Here is a 22303-nt window from a genome sequence, read left to right on the forward strand (position 1 = left end):
TGCGATCTGTTAAATCTGAATTACGGCGGCGCTTACCTGTAACCGTCGTAGTCAACGATGACCATTATTTCCGGGTAAATGGCGTACGGCGCTTCCCGCTTAGTGATCGATCTTTTCCGCCTGCTTCTCGGCAACGCGTCTGGTTCCATTAGCGCTACAGAAAACGAAACGATTTCGAGTCACATAAATAACACGATTATGAAATAAATAATAATTTTTTACACAGCGCCGGGGGGCTGGCGTCGTGTCTTACCGTAATCTCCCGTTGTCCGGTCGGTTTCGGGATTCCTCCTGTATACTACGTGCTTGTGATGGGCCACGAACTTTTGCGACTTTAACGGGAAACCTTGGTCGGACACTTCGTTTTCGCTGTCTCGGAGCTCTTGATCCAAGAACATCTCGTCGTCCGGAGTGGCAGACTGTACGTGTTTCCTGTACACAGCCGGCACGGGCTTCACCACGAGATGATCGCCAATGGTACCTTCCTAAAACCGAATCGGACGTGAAATTTATATAAAAATGCTGATTACGTTCTTAAAAAAGTAATCTACTCGACCGATTGAATCGGGTCAGCGCAGTCCGCACTTCATTATTTATGTACGGCGGTATAATAATACGACACGCAAGTTTCATCGGTATATATATCGGAACGATTAGGACGTGGAGACAATCATGCCCGTGAAAACCGGTTGCTGTGCAGACAAATAGACTATAATTTAATTTTTTTTCACGCGACAAACCGTAATATACATGACGTATACAATATATATAATATTATGTTATTTAGATTCACGTATGTACGATAATATTATTGATTTATGGTGTAAACTGGAAACTGCATGTATTGGGCGATTTATTTCTCGTCCGCCGTTTTACTGTATATTCCGAGAAAGCTGCTTTGTGTCCCAAATCTTTATAAAAATAATTTAGTCACTAAATTAGCACTAAATTTTAGTGCATAATAGCATTAGCACTGACATCTTACCGACGACGCGGTAAACGACTACAGCAAGCTGTAGTGAATGTACCTAAATCTATAGTTATAAAACTATAGGTATCTATATACCTAACTACTTAGTACGCGTGTACTGGGTTGCTGTTCGATAGATTTTTTTATGTACGAACACTACAAACATTATCATTGTTATAATGTTGTATACTGTCGACGAATACGATAATATTATATACTGTACAGTGTACACATATTGTATTTATATATATATATATAGTTGACCCCGTGCACTTCGTTGCCCGTTAAAAGTACCAATTCTATAATATGATTTGAATTTTGATTAATTTGTTATATATATGTATATGTATATATCTTAATTTTTTAAAAACAGGTGTTTTTGATGTTGCAAATGTATACCCAAGATTTTGTAGGGAACGGGTAATTGTTGAGCATAATATTATATTATTCTGTCTTACGTTGCACATTTCAACTATGAATATCGCAATCGACAAGTATAATTTCATAGGTTAAATAATGATTCAAATCTCATGCGCATATCGTGTTAGTAAATTAAAATGTAAACGATTTAATAGTTAATTAATATTACCGAATTTAAAATCAATAACATAATATAGATACATGCTTATTATTTAAACTCGATTTAAAGACTGTAAAATGTTTTACTGTTATAAGTACATGTTCAGACGATTTTATAGCAAATTAAAACACATTGATATTCCATATTAATGGCATTTCCACTTTCCTAGATAGTTGTTTTGGCAAACTATATTATAATACATATTCGAAGCTCATTAAAAATTATATATATATTATATACATTCAAAACGACCATTCGATTTTATTACGTTATTATAAACTCTATAGCTTATACGAAATAATGTTCTAAGTAAATAACTATGTATTAGTATAATAGTATCCTAACTACTAAGCGCCGAATCGCATTTCAAGTACGCGAGAGTAAAATATTACGTTGATAATAACTACGCGTGTCTTATAAAGCCTGGTATATTGTAATGCAATTAAATAACAATAGGCAGATTTCGTGAAAAAAAAATGATTTCTTTTCAGAATAAAAATTCCATTGAATACAATATAACGTGGTGTGTATGTATAGATTATTGTTGTCTCTATTAGGTATTGGACAATGTCAACGCCACAAGGTATAGTAAATAATAATACCTAATAATAATAATAATACTATGATTTAGGTTTCGATACAGAGTAGACACGTCCCGAAGCATTATTCCACAGTTCATAAGATAAACAAAAAACAAAAATGCATAACTAAACAACAAAAATAAACACGCTATTAATTATTATATACACCGCGTAAACGTTTTGTTGGTATCTACCTCTCAATACGGTCATAATGTAATTTTATTCAATGGCGTCTGGTCAATAATATTTACATTGCAAGCGCGTCGTAAAATAATAACGGCAATATAATATAATTCATGTGGTAAGCGGTAAAAACGGCGGCTGAGTGTTAAGAGTAACAAAAACAAAAAAAAGTTAATAAAATCGGGTTAGGTGATCGGCAGAGAAAGGTAGGAGGTATAGGTACATCTTTATATAATATATGCTGTTTGAGTAATGGAAGAAACGTGAAATAAACAATTTACATGTGTATGATGGTTAGGTAAAACAAACACGGACGATAAACGTTAATTCAAATGTTGAAACAAAAATGGATTTTTGAATCAGAGCCAAAAAACTAAAAAATGAAAAAGGAATAGAAACAAAAAAAAGCACGTAAGTAAAACCGCATGGTCTTGCGTTTGCTTACGTACCTGGTATCTATATCTATGGTATGGTATAATGATATGCACCCGGTGGACACGTAGTAGGTACATTTATAATATGCATTAAACGCACTAATAATTTACCAACTTAATATGTATATTATTATCGTTATTACGTTGATGCGATTAAAACTTGGACGAACCGTTGTTTTTGTTAATGTTTCCTATATTTAAGCATCTATACCTACGCATATAGGGGGACAATCTTGTAGAACAGCAAAAAATCGTGGCGAAAAATTCACTCTCTCGAAATAATTATACGTATATCGTAGGTGTATAATTTATGATATTATATTATATTTGTAGCTGGTATAATTTGGATAATATTGTATGTTACGGTTAATATTAGCTAACATTATTTGTGAAATTTTTTTTCTTTATATTTTGGAAAATGTGCAACGATCCAGATAGAAACATAATTTTATCGATTCATTATTAGACTTTGAAAATAAAGTAAAAATATATAGATTGCAGATTTACAAAGCTAAATATACCTATATAATAATATACAACTTCATATGTATAGTATTTTTATACAATTATTTATTGCACTGCAAACTTTCTATAGTCAATAACTTAATTTTTAGAAACAATTTTTTTATGTACCTAATTTAAAATATTAATATAGAACTATAAGTACAATAGATACTTACAAATAATATAATTCTTGTGTTATTTTTATGATGGTACTTTTTTCATTTTTTAAATGTTAATTTTTACTTTAAAGTTGAATATTTTTTATGGAATGTTTATCTATGAAAGAATTTTGAATAAGTGGGTTTTTATGTATAAGTAATTTAAAGCATTCAGATAAGCAGAGTAGTGCATCATAAGTCATAACTTTTTTCAGGTGTTTTAATTTAGGTATAGAAATTCATATGGGTTTATATGAGCTATATTTTATACTAAAAATCGTATCTTATACGTGGTGTAAAGAGTAGAATTAATAATAATATAAAAATATTTTTTTTTTGGAAACACAAAATAATGAATCATAAAATAACTAGCTTTAAATATATAGGTAAATAATAATCGTCTATTGGCTATCGTTATAATATACTATATAGCATGTATTTAATTTACTAGTCACTACAGTTTTATAATATGAGATAACGAAATTACCACAGTTTAGTGTAGATATATAAAATTATTATAGTCAAATATTTATAATATATATTATACTTAAGTGACAGAAACCCGTGAATAGGTCTTTTAATAAGCTCGTAGCTATATATGGAATACAATATCGTTATTATGTATGGCTTTATTATATTATTTATTTATAATTAAGAGATACCTACTATAAAATGTATTATTACATCGCAGTATCGTATAATAAATGCTCGTGGATAATACGCTGTCTGCAGCTAACTGTCTTGAAATAGCGAATACTAAAACACCTTTCAAAAGCGAGTATTACATTGTATAATATATGACGTTTGGGTTTGATAATAGAAAATAAATGAGATGTTATAATATCGTATATACTGTTTACTCATCACTGAGGAGAATTTTCGCATACATCATAATCCAGGACGATACCTATTATATTTTATACATTTTACGCCCCAAAATATATGAATATTATACAATATTTACATCGACATGTATTATATGTATATTGTATAATGTATATAATATATTTCTAATTCTGAATTTGTACTACGAGTTTTTTTTTAATAGTGTAATAGCTTAAGTAGGTACTGAGTATTATATTTTTATAGGTATCTATAAAGTTTAATTAGCCTTTCTTTTAATGATTTTGTATGAAATTATTTTGATTTAAATAACAAATTGTTTCTAATACTATGAATGGTATAAATACATTGTATATATCAGTAGTCCTAGACCATCAATAATGAATAATTTAGGAAATCACTTGCTATGCGAATGCTCTTATTTTATCTATTTTATCATATTAAGACATTAAAGAGGTGGAGATTTTTCAAAGTTTCCAAAATATTTTTTCTAACAATAATAGTATGTAAATTATAACAAATTATATTTGGGTTTTTTTTTATTGCTCGAATATCTCTTAACGTATAGGAATTTCATAATTTATTTGTTGTTGTACGAAAAAAACACTCTAAATATTTTACAGTTATAAAACTTTGTGCATCGTTTGCATTATTTTGCTTGGAACACGTCGCGATCATATTTGTTAGGTCCTCAGTTATATTGTACATATATAGCGTTGTCGTTTACATACGTAGTACTTGAATGAATTGAGTTGAATGATAAATAAACAAATACATTTTGGACGTAAGGACAAAGAACAACATGAAAAAATATATCACCGTTCTATAAGTGTGTCGCATGGATACTCGGGTTTCATTAATTTTTACTAATTTTTTTGATACGTCTCGGCGTAGTTTATTTAATCCTATACAACCTATACATTTGTTCGCTACAGGTGTTAACAAATTCAAACGTTTATGTTTTGTAAACAAATTGTTATCTGATGAAAATTACAAGATATTTAAATATATTATTGCCTAATACTCGCACCCAGAACTGGTTATAAAATCAGAATATTTATTATGTTCTTTAATTAAAATTAATTATAATATTTTTTATGCACTAGTATTAATAAGTTGATTTACTATCATTGACAATATAACACTTACAGTGTATTTTATTATAATCATTATTCATTATTGTTTTTGACATTATGGTACATAGTTGAGAATAATATTATTTATATACCAACCGCAAAGAATAGCATGCAAGTATACCCATTAATAAATATTACTCAAATTTTTTATTTCAGACGAAATTATTGTAACAAATCGTTACAATGATAATTTGTTTTTATTGCAATGATGGTTTTCACAAGAAAAGTGAGAGTAGGTAGTTTTGTTAAATTTCCGTGGGAATATAAAACAAAATTAAAAAATTAAAATTAATTTTTTTTAAATGTTATCTGGTAGAGGTTTCAAGGTAAACATTTTTACTGGACAAGTATTAATATAGCTTATTTATTATTAGTAGATGCGTTTGTGAAAACGAAAACCACTTAGATTATATTTAATGTTTAAAAAAATCATGATTGGTCTCTATGATATAGCTAAGATTTTTTGCAAAAATTATAATAAAAAATCAATTCAAAACATGACTATGCAATGCATATTATAACTGAAACAATAAATTTAATTATCTACAAATTGTATACTAAATAGGTATAAAGGTAAAATTTAAAAATATATAAAATTTATCTATACCTATAGTTTAAGTCTATAAAAAATATATGGACCAAAGCAGGGTGAAATTATTTTAACATGATGTGTCTTTTTGTTTTAAATCGAATGATCCTTTTTAAGGACTATATTTTATAGTGCATATTTTAATACCTATATATACACGAAACAATAAAAGATATAAGTTATAGTACTGCTGTATATTTATAATTTAATAAACTTATTATTAATAAGATATTAATTATATCACATTATCATCCATAGTCTCTATTAATCTAATGATCGTTTTCAAACTTATTCAACACTCTGTATAGTAAATTTTACTTAGAAAAAAATCTATGAAGGTATTATAATAATATATTTACTCACTTTACAGTAATTTTAGTGCACGGAAGAATAGCGAATATCATTAAACGATTTTGACTTCTTTACAGTGATATTTATTGTTACGTGAACTGTATTTCTCCACTTTAAACATTTCAACAACATTATATACCTATATACATTCTATACCTATAGTTTATACTATAATAAGCCACTATTATTAAATAGATATTCATTAAAGATTAGAGAATAAAAGTTCAAATTTTACTTTTATAGAAAACGACATCCCGTCGTCTTAGAAAACGCACATGTCCATATTCGCTTTAGCTTTTTTTGATTAATTTCTCTATTGTCTTGTACGTAGTTGGACAGTTGGTATAAATTAGATCCAAGACGGTCTTCAGTACTATTACTCCAATGTGTGCGTTAAAGTCTCTTGCTCGTATTATTAATGTTATTTGTCGCCGAAATATATTATAGGTAGGTACATCATTATATTTTAGCAGTCTTATTATATTTTATTGTTATTTGGCCTTATATTACTGTAATTTAGGTATGTACAATATAGATACTCATAGCCGTCTGGTCGTAATAAGACAATAAAAGGTTTGAATTTCAAACGATTTTTTGCATGCATATAACTATTATATAAATATAATAAATATGATATAGGTACAATACTATTTGAATATCATCGTGCTTACACGACGGAATAGGTTTTTGTTTTCATTTTAGTTTCTATAAACTTTCATACTGAGATTGATGAATAAAATGGTCGATCATGTTATAATATTTATACCTATTATTAAATATAATTATAAGTATACATATCTATACACATTGGAGATGATCGATATAATATATGCTCAACTTATCAAATTTCTAAGAAAACCGAATAACACCATTCGAACGCATGTGCGTATAATATATACAAGAGTAAGTATATTTTGCTATATAATATAATAACACTATATATCTAACATAATAGAATATATGCAATGCAATAGATTTAGGTAACCTCGTGTCAAATTATATAGGTATATACTATATATGTAGGTTCGCATAGGATGGGAGGCAGAATAGTAAGTTGACTCCGCATCTGAATATTATTGTTTTTTGTTCAAACCTTGAGCTGGCGCATTATTATATACATACAAATTGCAAATTTTTCGACGAATGTTCTTGAACGACACCGATATTGTATGTTGTATTTGCTTATATACAAACACGTATACGATATAAGTATAGCATTATATAACATATATAATATAATGATGAATATAAGATATACTGTATGCAAATCTGTGAGATTTGTCTAAGCTGGTATCTATTGTAAGTATATTATATATTAATTATGTTTTTGTCGATTTACATCTGTCTGCAGTCAGATCCGCAATTGCGGATTGTATTAACTATTAATTCACGACTACGGTATTATAATTTATAAAATATTGTGTAACCTCGTTTAGGGGTCAGACACCACGCGTAACCGGAACGAATTCCGTGTCCAATCACTCCAATCCACCGTACGATGCGTACAATCTGTAATATTATTATTATATTATATCTACCTACTGTCGCGCCCGAAGTGTTCAATATTAGCGGGCGATTTACAACAATGAGACGCGATGATCGCGTCGCTGTCGTGGGATCCATCGCAAGTCCGAATCATGATTCCCGGTGGCGATTTCACAAGTCTGACCATCTATGAAGTATACGATGATGTGTATATAATATGATACCATCATATTATAAGTGTATTATTGTCTGATGTCTCGTCGTTCCACTCATATATATTTTTATTGTTATAAAATAATCGAAATTGGGTTGCGCAACTTCTCCCGAAGAATAATATTCGTAATAATAATAATTATTTTTTTCAATTATATATATTGTTCAATGACCCAATAACGACTATGCTCGGTCTTCGTGCCAATTCATTAATCAAAGAAGAACACTGAGTTAAAAAAAAAAACCCGTATATATATGTTCAAACGACCTTATTTCGTCGCTTCGTTGCGCATATATAATATATTAATTATACGTATACCTATTTATGTATAATACATGTATACGTATTAATATATTATACAATATATTTTAAAACTCGCATTATTTACACATTATTTTTCTAAGCCTAATCATACATGATTCTCGTGTAGTCGTACATTAAATGAAGACGCACTGACCATTGTGTATGTAAACGTAACTCTAGCGACTCTCGGATTTACTTTGATTATAAAAACGACAACGATCCGTCTCGTGGCCTGACATTTTATTATATATACATTATCTCCTATTATAATAATGTTGTTGTATTATATTATGGTATTTTGACCCGACCTTGTCACGCAACAAGACGCGACTGACTTACCATAAGAATCGTTCCGTCCTCGTGGTCGTTGTGTAAGACAACCGCTGCTCGTTTATCGACATCTTGATACGGCACGCCGATGTGCTCCTGCAAAAAACAAACGAAATCAACTCATTAAAAAAATGCTGATATATTATAGGAATATAATAAAGTAATACTCGTATATATAGTAGGAGGTACATAGAATATCCAACAACGTAACAATATAAAAGAATTAAAATATTATCTTGAATAGATAGATACGTAATGTATTTGGTTCTCTCTTCTTCACAACTATCTGCGATGATAATATTGTATTGTGGTTAGGTATAATATAATATAGCCATATAGGTGAGTTGTAAGTCAAAACAAGTAAAATGTATAATATGTATAAGGTACCTATTTATAACAATGAGTCTAATACTACCATAAGAAGACCATATGAAAACAAACCATCATCCCTCTTAACAAATATATTATGAAAATATTGCTCATTTTATGAATTATTATATAGAACCTTAAAATAACAAAATAATATTATATTATGTATTAATATCCATTAAAAATATTACATTTTATTTTTGAATTTGATGAAAATATTTTTTTTCTTATTGATGTATATAACAAATTCTTAGTATTATATTTATAATTTATTTTGAAATACTTTATGATTTGAAAAAATTAAGTTACAAATACCAATCTCTATTGGTACATAATAATTTGCAATTACACTAGTTATAGAAACTATTTCAATATCAATTTTACTATAATTTTAAACTTGTATTATTGAGGTGTGTTAATAGTTGTCTAAAAGATCGTTTTTCGAATTTAGAAATACGTATTTAATTTTAATAGATAATGAAAAAAAATAAATTTCAAGAATAAGAATCATTTAATTTGTTCGTCTGATAGTGTTATTTGAAAATCTATAAATATATACAGGGAGTGGTGCAAGGTATGTGTCAACTACGTCATCATAAGCTTCCCTAACAATAAAGGTTAATAAAGTTCAAGTAATTATGTTACCTCGTACCTTAGTTGTAATGCATAGGAAGTGTTAACCAGCTATAGGTACAATTAATATGAATCTAATTTTGTTAATACAATATTGAATTGTGGTATAATAAAATGTACACGCTGTAGTACACTCGTGTATCAACAGAATAATATATAATAATAATTGACCGTGGCGAAGTGTTTTTTTTATTTGCAAATACAATTTCTCGATGCAAGTTTCGTTGATTTATACGATTCAATCCATTTCACGCCACATGGGCACACTGAATTATGTAATGTAAAAAATGTGTTCATCATTTAACAGGAATTACAAATTATAATGCATAATATTGTTTAAAATATTTATAGGTCATTTGGATCATCGTGTCTATTATCTACATAATATAGTATTTATGAATTATGTGCGGATTATTTGCGTATTTTACAAACCTTTATAAGTTTAATCTTTAAATGTATTTCAGCTCGCTTCCTCTAAATATTCGACTCTTTTATTCTATTAAATATCGGTTAATTGTTAATATATATATTATTACATGACAAAAGGTAACACATGCGAAACATATGTATATATATATATGAATTATAAATAAACATTACGACGTGCAGTCGTTTTAAGCGAGTTCTTTCTCTCTAATTCGTTTTCTGACCAATCATATAATGATTTAATAGGTATTTGATGTGAGTACCTAATAAATATATATAAATGAAAACAACTCGAGTAGTTTTCGGCCCCGGGCAGTTACATAATAATTATGTTTTATATATATGTAGGTACATCGTATTTCGTACGTTTCTATTATATTATTATGTATATGTGAGCTCTTTGTGCAGGATACGTATTTACGTATATATTATATTATAAATTTGTTAACGACAGCAATATTATAGTATTATTATGTATCACACACGCACGTGGAAAGAGTGTGTTAGTTTTGTTCGTAATTATTACATTTCATGAAGAAATCACGTGTATAAATATATAATTTAATATATAGCTGTAAATATCGTGTACATTTAAAATGCGTATTGGCCGTTAAAAAAATTATACCAATACCACACACCTTATCGCGAATTATAAAGTTATGATGCGTGGGTGTTTATTTTTACGTAACGCGTGCTCATACGCTGTAAGTATATACTATATATATAATATATATATGTGTGTATGAACACAATAATAGTTTTTATTTGAATATTCATATTGGTTATTGTTATTTATATATTATTGTACAATTTGAATAGATGAATCATAATGTGTGTATAGTGTATTAGTGTATAGATCAAGTATTTAAAAAAAAAAACAATTTCGCTGACATAATGTTTGCACTTTTACATATATATTTATATAAATACATATAAATATATAATATTATAATTTAAAGCTATATATTGTATTTGTAAGCACTAAAATGAACCTTGGACGACATATACTTTAATGGGGAAATCATTTTTGTAGCAGACTATAATTGACTTTTTTTTTTTTTTTTTTTGTATCGAGAGTCAGAGAAGGAAGACTATAATTGACTGTCGAAATATAAGGAAGTTCCCGTGTTATCTTATAGGTTTTATAGTTTTAACTACGTGTGTACCATGATGTCGATACTAAGGATTAATAATCAATATGCTTACTGCTTATTTTAAAGAATATAATATTATAATTATATAGATATATAGTAATTATTATCTATTATTTGTATAAAAGGATTTTTTTTATTAAAAAACCTTATTTTATCTGCGATTAGGATTTAATTACGTTATTATTTCAGATTTTTCAGTAATTACTTTAGGAGATAATACTTTAATGCACAAATATCAAATAAGTTTATTGTTTATAGCTTAAATTTATTTATATTAATAAATATTAAAAGTATTGAAGTGGAGACGTTATCATAGCTGTATTGTGCATCGACTTCTTACTGGTAATATATAGTCCTATGCTAGTCAATTCTATACTTATCAACACTTTGATTGGTGTACTTATGTTTAAAATTTTCAATAATTAATAATTGATTCAAAATCCAATATAGATACAAGACAGGTATAATTCAAAGTTCTCTGAAAAAATTTAACTTACTGCAGGTGTCTTAATTAAAGAAAAATCTTCACGAAAATTACTAATGTTTATTGAAATTGTATACAGTAAAACTCTTCATTGATTCCCTTAAAATGAATAAAAATTTCCGAAATACAATTATTAAAGACTTAGGAACATAGAAATTCATGGTTAGAAAAATCCTAAATGGTTTTCAAATTTTAATGCATACCTACTTATTTTGAGTTATAGGTATCATGTATATTATAGTATGCACCTAATATGTTATATAGTTCGATCGAAAGTTTGCTTATACTAATAAGTATTGTTATCATCCCTATGATAATAATATAATATAAAATATTCCATTTATAATAGTAGCAATGAACCATTTGTATCGTTTCATAATACTCGTCAATCTGGTCTGCAGCTGATGAAGAAAAAATATCCAATAACCAATGCAAAAACTACTTAATTGACGAGTACACTTATATGCAGGTAATACTTGTCATCGTTATAATGCGAAACTTGAATATTTGAAACACAGCCAAAAACGTTGCGTCCCGGGCGTCGGAGGGGAAGAGTACAATTGATTTATTAAAATCGTATCATTATGGTTTTTTTTTTTTATTTCAACTAAACGGTAAAATGACTTATTATACACAAGTAAATGCGTATACTCTTACCGCTGGATTAATAGTTTGTTTTTCTGCTACACGAAGATTGCGTATTACATTGTTATAAAATAAAAAAATGTATTTTATGTATCTACCTACGTCCTACTTAAATAGGTACTTACTTCAGTAAAAACTAAATTTTTTTTATACAATTTTAAATACTACCTACGCACTGCTACATATTCTAAAGCATTATAATACTTTTATAATTTTGTATAAAAATCTCTTATACACGCAAATTATTGTATACAAATATAAAGTTATTTAAATAGAAATATCAAATAATTACAATATTAGATAGGTATGTTTGTATTCATAAAAAAAGAGACACGCACACACACACAGAATTTGATCAAGACAATGCTTAATGAGTTCAACATAATAATATACTGTCATCTGTGTAATTTTATTTTAATTCAAAATAAAATTGTGAACGGCTGTAACGGTTAGGTACAGAGTATAGATATTTTCAATGTTTTATTCATATAGTATATTATAGTATGTAGCCATGTATGTATATGTGTCTTAATTCATTATCTAACGTTTCCATTATTATTTAATAGTATTGAATAGTAACCTCGACGAGTGACATCACAATACGCAGATAACACCACACATAAACAAACATGAATTGTGTATACAAATAACACACACGAACATATACAATAGTATATAACCGTCACCTACGCTTGGTTTTAGATAGGGTAAAAACAGGAAAGTTAGACGATAAGCGTTATCGTTTACGGGCAAAATGTTGGAAACCGGTTGGAACTTCAAAGAAAACTATTCGTTCTAATACATTTATTATTGTAAATTGCAACGCATATGTATAGGTAATAATAAAAAAATTTAAATCGAAATTTAATTTAATAAATTTAAATGTTTACAATAGGTACTCATTTAAGTCGTTGAGATAAAAAATGATACATATAATATCTATTATTAAACCAAATATAAAATTATTATAATTTATATACATACAAACACAACATATTATTTACGTATAGGTACCTTATACCTATATACATATATACATACACACACGTACAAACAATCATCGTTGTTCATTATAATTCTAATAGCAGGGCAATAGGAAAAATTAAGAGACCCAAAATAAATTTTCAACATCCTGCCAATATTTTTAAAACGAAAATTTCTTTGAATTTGGCCAAGCCATCTATGTATAATAAATAATAATAATCCATAATGTCGTGATTAAAATTAAATTTAAGTAAATTGAAATTAGGTTTTGATTTTCAAAATTATTTTTTAATATAAAAGTACCCAAATAAATAAGATTCACAACCGGTATAACCCGTAAAATTATGATGATGACGTAGGTATAATGCCTCCTCATACGTAGATATTATTACGTTTTTATACGTCAAATCGTAATAGTAATAATACAATAAAATATTAAAAGACGTCATGATGCATTAATAATGATTATTGGAATACGAATCGTCGATTATAAAGGAAGGAAATAAATTTTCTCTCAAAATTTACGTAAGTACATAACTCATATACAGAAATGCTCATTGTATTATTATTTGAACATAATATTATAGTTGAGTATAATTATTACTTCTGACCGGTAAGCAATCTATAGGATTTTAATCATTTATTAGTGATAATGTATATTTTATATACTAAACAACTACATTATACTCTCTATATAGTCACTACATTATATTACAATCGATTTAATACAAAATTATTGATGTGGTCGAAAGTTAAAAAGTTAAACAAAACTATTTGTCAATATAATATATTGTGATATTGTTTGTTTCTAGAACGTTATTTTATGTAAAGGTCCTGATAAGTATAATAATATTGATGTATTAAGTATAATTATTTTTAAAAGTTTTTTTAGGCAAAAATATTTAAACGAAACAAAGAACATTATTTTTATTAATAGATGAAAAATTATCAAATTTTTAATTTTATCAGTATTACAAAGAAGAATTTTTCCTTTTATGATGGAGTTGTATTAAAAATGTATAGGACGCATAATCTCGTAGTCTATACTTACCTACTGCAGTTTTCTACAGTTAAATACTATCAGCAGGTATTCGATATACAAATGAAAATATAGATAGGTAATGTGTATAAAATGAATTAATATTAAGATATTGATTAGGACTTACGTCGTTTGGTAGTTCGGTGTAGTGTACTGTGTCCGTGGTGGAGTTGTGATGTGCCGTCCAGGCACGCAAATTGTCGCCTTTGAAAAGACGATCGGAAGGCTCCAGTTGCAAGTCGTGGTGTTCTCCGAAGGCCTTCAGTCGAACTTTGTGTGCGCCATCCGCATCCCGTTTGACGACCGAGTGCAGGCTTATTACCTCGTAAACGGGTACTGTGAACAAAGTACTGAATATTAACACATACAAGTCTATTATAGTTATTACTTATTACTATTATTATTATTTTTATTATTATTATACAGTTTATTCATTACGCATCATATTATACTCGTGACGTGTCATATACTCATATTTAAGGCCTATAAGATAAGATTTGCATTAGATTAAATTTTAAACTTTTGTTGTAGTAATCATAAAAATTTATAATAAAATATAAATTACATTTTTTTCCCCCGATCGTTGATCATTTATTATTAATATACTAATATACATGATTTTGTGTGTCTGATGGTGAAACGAGCCTCTATATAGTCTATTATATTCTTATTTAATGGTTGTATGATATATGGATTGTATACCTATATTATGGCCAATTGCATAGTACTTGTTAACAATACTATAAATAGTTAAATATTAATAAATTTAATCCATTTTTTTTTTTAGTTAATCGATTTATATCAAGTATTTAAAAATTTAACGTGTAAATAAAATTGTAGAAAAATATCAAATAAGTTATATACGTATCAAAGGTGTATGTAAATATACCACATACAGTGGTGACATTGGATTCAGGCAGAACGTTGACCGGTGTTAACGAGGCAGGTAGCATTATTAGTATAAAGTTGGAACCTACGCAAACACCTACATAAGTATAACATATTTGTGTAATAGAAACTCCTGTTAAAAGCAATGTGTATAAAATGTGTAATAAGAGGAAACAATCTCACATAGTATAATAAATAATAATATATCATGTGAATAGATTAATATAGCTCCATATATCCCCCATATAACATATGGTGTTCCTTGTTACCGATAAGTTATAGATTTGCAATAGATAATAGATCCATATCAGTTTGCTAAAATGTATTCTTCAAGACGAATAGTGTACGATGGTTTAAAACTATAAACCTATAAAATGGAAATAGTTACTATGAAGTATGAACGTACTCGTTATTAATGCGAAAATCATAACATAATCAGCAATCGTAACCGATCAAAAAAATCTTATTAATATTCGTACCTTAAAATAGTGGATATAAATGTATAATCTATTGACACTGTATGATACATACACAGAATCAAGATTTACCCCGCGATATTAGCTCGTTACTCAGTGTACTGTAATATTCCGTTAGTATTCCGACTAATATAAACTAGTGAACGGCGTATTATTAATTCAAAATATTTACGAACAGTAAAATGTTAGCAAGTTACTTCAATGTTTCCGGAAACATTAGACAGTGTACAATGTACATTGAATGTATATAATCCCGTTGGAATATATCTAACTGAAATATATGTACTACCCATATAAATAGTGTGTATACTGTATACGGGAAGTGCTGACGATTTCGTATAAGCTAAATACTATAGATAAGTGTTAATGTGTTATCTAGTGCAGGTTATGAATCATGATCCACGTCAAATAATAAAATGAAATAAATATTTTATATTATATAAGATAGTCTCATACCTTCCGAATGATGTTCCACGTGAAACAAAGTTCTCAGGCCGTCCACGTCCATATGCTCGTGTAACTGAAATCAAAAACAAAATATTCATTATTCAAGTGAATAAGTTTATACAGAGTACGTATTTCATACAGTGCGTAATTTTCGAAAATGCAATAAATTACGTATATGGTTAATGAATCACTCCATGAAAATTAAGTTCAATAAAAACGTATAATTACTTTCTAATCGGAGTGATAATGGATGACAAAAATAATTAAAACAGGATTAACAACAATGACAACCTTTAAACAAAAATCATTCATCTTAAAAATTGTGCACTTTATGAAACACCCTTATTTATACGAATAATATTGATATTATCGCCTGTTTTCATAATAACCGTTTTAACCGGAATGACGTTCGATTTAGTAATATTCGTGATTCGTAAATATATAAATATATACAATGATATAAGTTATTAGTAAAAGAGTCATATATTATGGTCCGTTGTTTCGATCGATGTATGACATGGGTGGTGAAAATATTGGGTTATATTCTATGATAGATCTGTGTACGTGTATAATAGATATTATATACATATTTCAGCTGAGTGTCTAATTTTTCTCGTCTTCGACCAATTCGACACTAGAACATAGGTAACCATGTTTCTCGCTACAGACAGTTGTCTCGAGATACCTTTATGAGTTGCGTAAAAAGGCATTCAGCTGGGCGATGCAAAGCCGTGATTGTGTAACATATGGTGAAGATAATATCATTATACATAGATACAGTAATTTAATACATCCGATTCGAAATGTAGAAATCCCCATCTACAGTGATATAGAATTTACCTATATAGTCACAACTAACGAGTTTTTTTAATTCTTGTGAAAAAAAGTTCCCAATAGCTACTTTAGAAAATGACAACACTATTATAAAACGTGAGTAGCAAAAAGGAATTGCAGGCGATTTATTTGTGAAAAAATGCGTAACATACAAACTCACTGCCGTATGGAAATCGATAAACCTTGTTTTTGAAATTTTGTCATTTTGAGTGATAATAGAAAAATTCTATAGACTTAACACTGCAGTCGGTCGTTTAAAAAACAAAAACTGGACATTATGTCGAAAAGTATTTCAAGATTTAATCATCTGTTAGTATTGAATAACAATAATAATAATAATAATAATAATAAAGATAACCGGGTACTATATAACAAATTATATGACCAACGTGCCCTCACATTATGGCAGTTTTCCGACTGCGAAGCGGTACGGCGTATGTGTACGTAGTACGTATAATGTACATAATATCACGATGAGTCTCTTAACCAAGTCCGTTGTCCGCCTCCCATCGTTCGGACATCAAGTGTTCGGACTGCGCGAGTATACAATAATGCGTCATTAAAATATATATTACGTCTTCTATAGGTCGAGCACATGACGCCATGCATACACACGTATATAGTGGTATATAATATGTATGCGACTAGATATAGGTTCGTTAGCCCCGACGGCAGCCCATTGTTTAGGGTGGATATCGGTTGCCGCCGTCACATTATACGGTCGACAAACCACACGGAATAATAATATTATTATTATTTGTTATCACGATAACACAAAAAAACCAGGACAATGAGAAAAACATTATTTCGTTCAGCTGCACCAGAGACGGATTACGGTCGAAAACTCAAGAGACCGACCTCGTCCCGTATAGAAGGTCGAGAACTACATTAGATGGCGGCTGCGGGTGACGTCGTCCCGTGTCCATGTCCATAATATTGTGTGTTTACGTGTGTGTTAGGATGTATGTACTAAATATACCATAAACGGAATCCAAGGACTTAAAAAAACCAACGAAATTATAATGAATTTATTATAATGTATTATGTACGATGACCCGCTGAAGAGCTGATAACACCACAGGACCCCGGCTCATATCGCGACCACAAGGATTTTTGTCTACCTTGAGGAATGTCTCTTGTGCAGTGTCTTTTATTACATTCGGTAACGAATATTGAACCAACGACACCGCAGAAAGCGCAAATTCGCCCACGTGGTCATGATATACATACGACGACGTTTCGGATCATTAACCGTTCGGTGAAAGTTGGCGCCACGAATTTAAAAAAAAAATATAATATTATAAGTCGAGAATACCTGCAAATGTATGGAAATGCGTATACTATTATTAAAAACTTTCATCGTCTTCTGATCGAAGAGGTAAACGATTAGGTATGGAAAAACATTGATCAACGATATAAAAATACATACTATATTATGCGCGTACGCTTTTTTAAGTAGCATAGCTTATCGTTATGGAATAACACAATAGGTACGTCGATTGTTTTTTTAATCTTTTATGAATTTTAATTTTGTAGATAATAATCGTGAATTGTAACCAAACAAGACCTTCAATTATCATAAATCATCTTCCGTGTAGAATTGCATTAAAACAAACATACCTAGTTTAAGGTTGAAACACTATATTGTTATACATATTTACTATTTATATTGTTCTTGCGAGTTGTGATTAAAATTTGATATAACATTAGGTATACGTCAAGTAAATAGAAAACGTGAAAAACTACTTAATTATAACATCAACATTATATTGGATACATTTAACGTTTTACACACTGAGAGAGAGAGAGAGAGAGAAAGCGAACTTTGGTGACATGGAAATTGACATTGACTGATTTTTGTTAGTCAATCGATGTGAACTTACGTATATTTTACTTAAAATCGAATTGAATCGGTTTTAAACAATAATAATAATAATTATTAATATTATTTATTAGGTATTAAACAGACGACGAAATCGATTATCATATCGATTTAGGATTGAGACACTGTCGCAGTCGACCTATTGCAGGCTATTATATCGGTAACGTGTACGAGAAACGAAATAGAAAATCATTTTTATATTATGGTAAACGCGTTTCGATCATTACTATTGAATGCCGATAACGCGCCGTGCGCATACAATCCTTGAAACAATAAAGCAATCGACCGAGATGGTGTCAATGCGGTGGCGGTGCCACGGGAGGAGGTCGTCAATCGTGACAAAACGATCGATGACGATTTACCGCACCGTTGGAATTTTGTTTCGTTTCGAATATTATTGTTCGCACGTCGCGTGTCCCGATCGAGACTTGCGGGCGAACATTTTGAGCGTTTGGCAACGTAATAATGTTGCCTACTGATGTAGGATCAATATAATATAACAATGTGATATATTATTACATAGTTATTAGATTCGAATTGGTTTTTTCTCATTTTCACCAATATAATAATATATAATGCATTGCGAACTCGAGAGTCACGACCGCTGCAGGTGTACCTATAGGTATATACACACACAATTTAATATACGCGTGTTATGTATTATTGTGTATACGATAAAAATGTACCGGGTTTGACGCAATCGCCCTGCCCGCCTATAATGATCAAGTACGCGACGGGCCCAGTTTCGTTTTTGACATTGTATATATTTTATATAGGTACCCATTTATATAAACACACACATCTATATATATATATTTATATATTATATTTTAATAAAAAAGATATCTCGATCGAATCTGCTACGATTACGTCGCTTTACAATTTATATATACTGCACGTGTCTGTATAATAATAATATTATTATCATGCGTATTCCAAAGTAGTTCACTATTTACACTTGCGTAAAAAACCCGATGGGCGGTGCACGCGTATTATTGTTAGCCTGGAGTCGGCGCGACGGTAAAAGAGTCAAACACACGTATTTAATATATCGCGGCAGGCGGTTGTGGTATAATAATATGGTAACAAACAAAAAAAAATGTTGTTTTACTGTGTACATAATAATATATAATATATAGGTAGACACCTGCGGCGCGATATGAACCAATTTCTGTAATACGAACTAGCTACGGGTTGTCGTTTACGTTTAACTTATATATTATTATACATTACAAATTTATAATATACATGCTTTTTTCGCATAATATACGCATTTTCTATGTCAAGTTATCGTGGAAGAGTGAGAAGGGATGAAGAAGACCACTGATGATCCCTGTAAATGACTAACCACTATACCTACGTATATACTTGTATTTTGAGACTAAGGCCGGGGGCGTACTATAAAATCGATTTTTGAAACTTTTTTTCATTTAGTGTAACTGTACATATTTGTACAATAATAAAATATAATATTTATATTATAAATATAATTATTTAAAACTTGGAAATACAGAAAAATAGATAAATTTAAGATATTTTTTAAGCAAAAAGTTTAAAAATGCAAAAGATATGTTTGCAAAATTAACAAAAAGATCCACCGGATACTTTCGATGTCAATAACGTTTAATACACGACCTATATAACTAAAGTATATAATCCTTTACGAATCCGAAGAAAATCATAGAAATAAAAATCCAAAATATCACATATCAAAAATATTTTACAGATACACAAAATAGATACTCCAATCTCAAAAATCTCAATTCCCGATAACCTATGACTATAAAAAGAAAATTTTGCAGAATATAAGTACGTACCTATGTATAAAATATATATATAATGTTTTTGTTATTACCGTGTTGGCGAATATTGACGATGCGAACGCTGTTATGCTGATGAAACTCCATGTTGATAGTATTACCATGGCGGCAATTCGAGACCGGACCCGCGGTGGTGGTGTTGGGGTTGCGGGCGCGTTACAGACGTCTTCGGTGGTCGCCGGTCATCCGGGATAAACGAGCACCGCTGTCGTCGCCAGGCTGAAAATTACAAACGAAATACTATTATATCATAAATGGCTATACTAAACGCAAGTATTACACGCTTATACACGCTGCACATTAATTGTGTTTATATATAGCTGCCACATAATAATAGGCTTCTGTACGTCACACGGAAGGAAGTATATATGGTTTATTATAGACGACCGGTGCGTGAAGTTAACTTAATATTATAACACACAACGACGACGTAGTGATATCGCGTGGCGCAGTAGTAATGCACACACCTTTACAATGTATTATAATTAAACGATAACGTGAATTTTTCCGCGTATAATTAGATGGGTTTGAGTATAATTTAATGATGTATATATATACAAGTATATATGCGAATTATACGTCCGCATTGTTATGATATATTATTAAATAAAATTTGACGTGGTAAAAACAATATTATAACCGGAAGAAGAGTTTCGCGAACATCCTATCGTTGGTAAAGGTGTGCGTTTGCACACACACATACAGATATAACTAGGCGTAAAATCATAATCATAAATATGGATGAATATTGTTATATTCCACACTTCGTGCACACATGCGCACGCGGATATACATTTATTCGTTTTCATTCGCTATACCTATACGTATTATCTTTTCGCGGACTCCAGAATGATATGTGTATTATAATGTTTTATACACACGTGTCTCACACTTTCGCTTTCCGAAAAGCGTATTTTAGTTTGACAGATTTACCAATCAGTGGAATGTAGGTGTGATCGTTACGTTCGCGTGGACAATCCAAGAGTTTTATTTAGAGATATTTCAATCGGATTATCTGTGTGAACTAAGATTTATGCGAATTTATATTATGGTAAGACCTAAAAGATAAAGCTAGGATTATCGAGTGTTTCAAAAACTACTGCCAAAAGTCAACTACATAACGACGAATGATTGTATATTTGTGAAATATCTTAACTTCGCCATCAAACATCCAAAGGTATTATAAATAATTATTCTTTAGACATTTAAGATTTTGATCGCGAATAATACAAAAAGATTACAAGATAGATTCGATGCGTACGCATAAACACCTAATTGTCCGTCGCGATATTATGTAATTTTTAAGATCCGAAGAAAGTGTTCGTGAAAATTTCAATTTTGTAAACTACAATAAGTTTCCTATCTTTACATCGCTGTAAAAACATATCGCCACCTACGTAACAAACACTCCGGATGGATAATAAAAAAAAAATCACATTTAATAAAAAGTAATGACAATTATTATGACCAGAGATCGGTAAAACCATTATTACTATTTTATTGTCAATATATTTCTTTGTACGTAGTTATATATTTATACAAGAATATATTTGGTGCTAAT

The 22303-nt window shown here is 29.5% G+C and overlaps 1 protein-coding gene across 3 annotated transcripts in view; it reads right to left on the reverse strand.

Annotated features, from left to right (window-relative positions):
* LOC114132363 (A disintegrin and metalloproteinase with thrombospondin motifs 16) overlaps positions 1 to 22303 on the reverse strand; it is a 50099-nt gene that overhangs the window by 10450 nt on the left and 17346 nt on the right. For all 3 annotated transcript variants that reach the window (XM_050202839.1, XM_050202840.1, XM_050202841.1), the window contains exons 2-7: positions 20778 to 20961; positions 16216 to 16279; positions 14523 to 14731; positions 8671 to 8757; positions 254 to 485; positions 37 to 154 (exon numbers count right to left, since the gene is read on the reverse strand). In XM_050202839.1, coding sequence (XP_050058796.1) covers positions 37 to 154; positions 254 to 485; positions 8671 to 8757; positions 14523 to 14731; positions 16216 to 16279; positions 20778 to 20846 — 779 coding nt within the window. In that variant the 5' untranslated portion in view covers positions 20847 to 20961. The remainder of the gene's footprint in view (positions 1 to 36; positions 155 to 253; positions 486 to 8670; positions 8758 to 14522; positions 14732 to 16215; positions 16280 to 20777; positions 20962 to 22303) is intronic.

This window comes from Aphis gossypii, chromosome 3 (genome assembly GCF_020184175.1).
Source record: "Aphis gossypii isolate Hap1 chromosome 3, ASM2018417v2, whole genome shotgun sequence".
Taxonomy (NCBI): domain Eukaryota; kingdom Metazoa; phylum Arthropoda; class Insecta; order Hemiptera; family Aphididae; genus Aphis; species Aphis gossypii.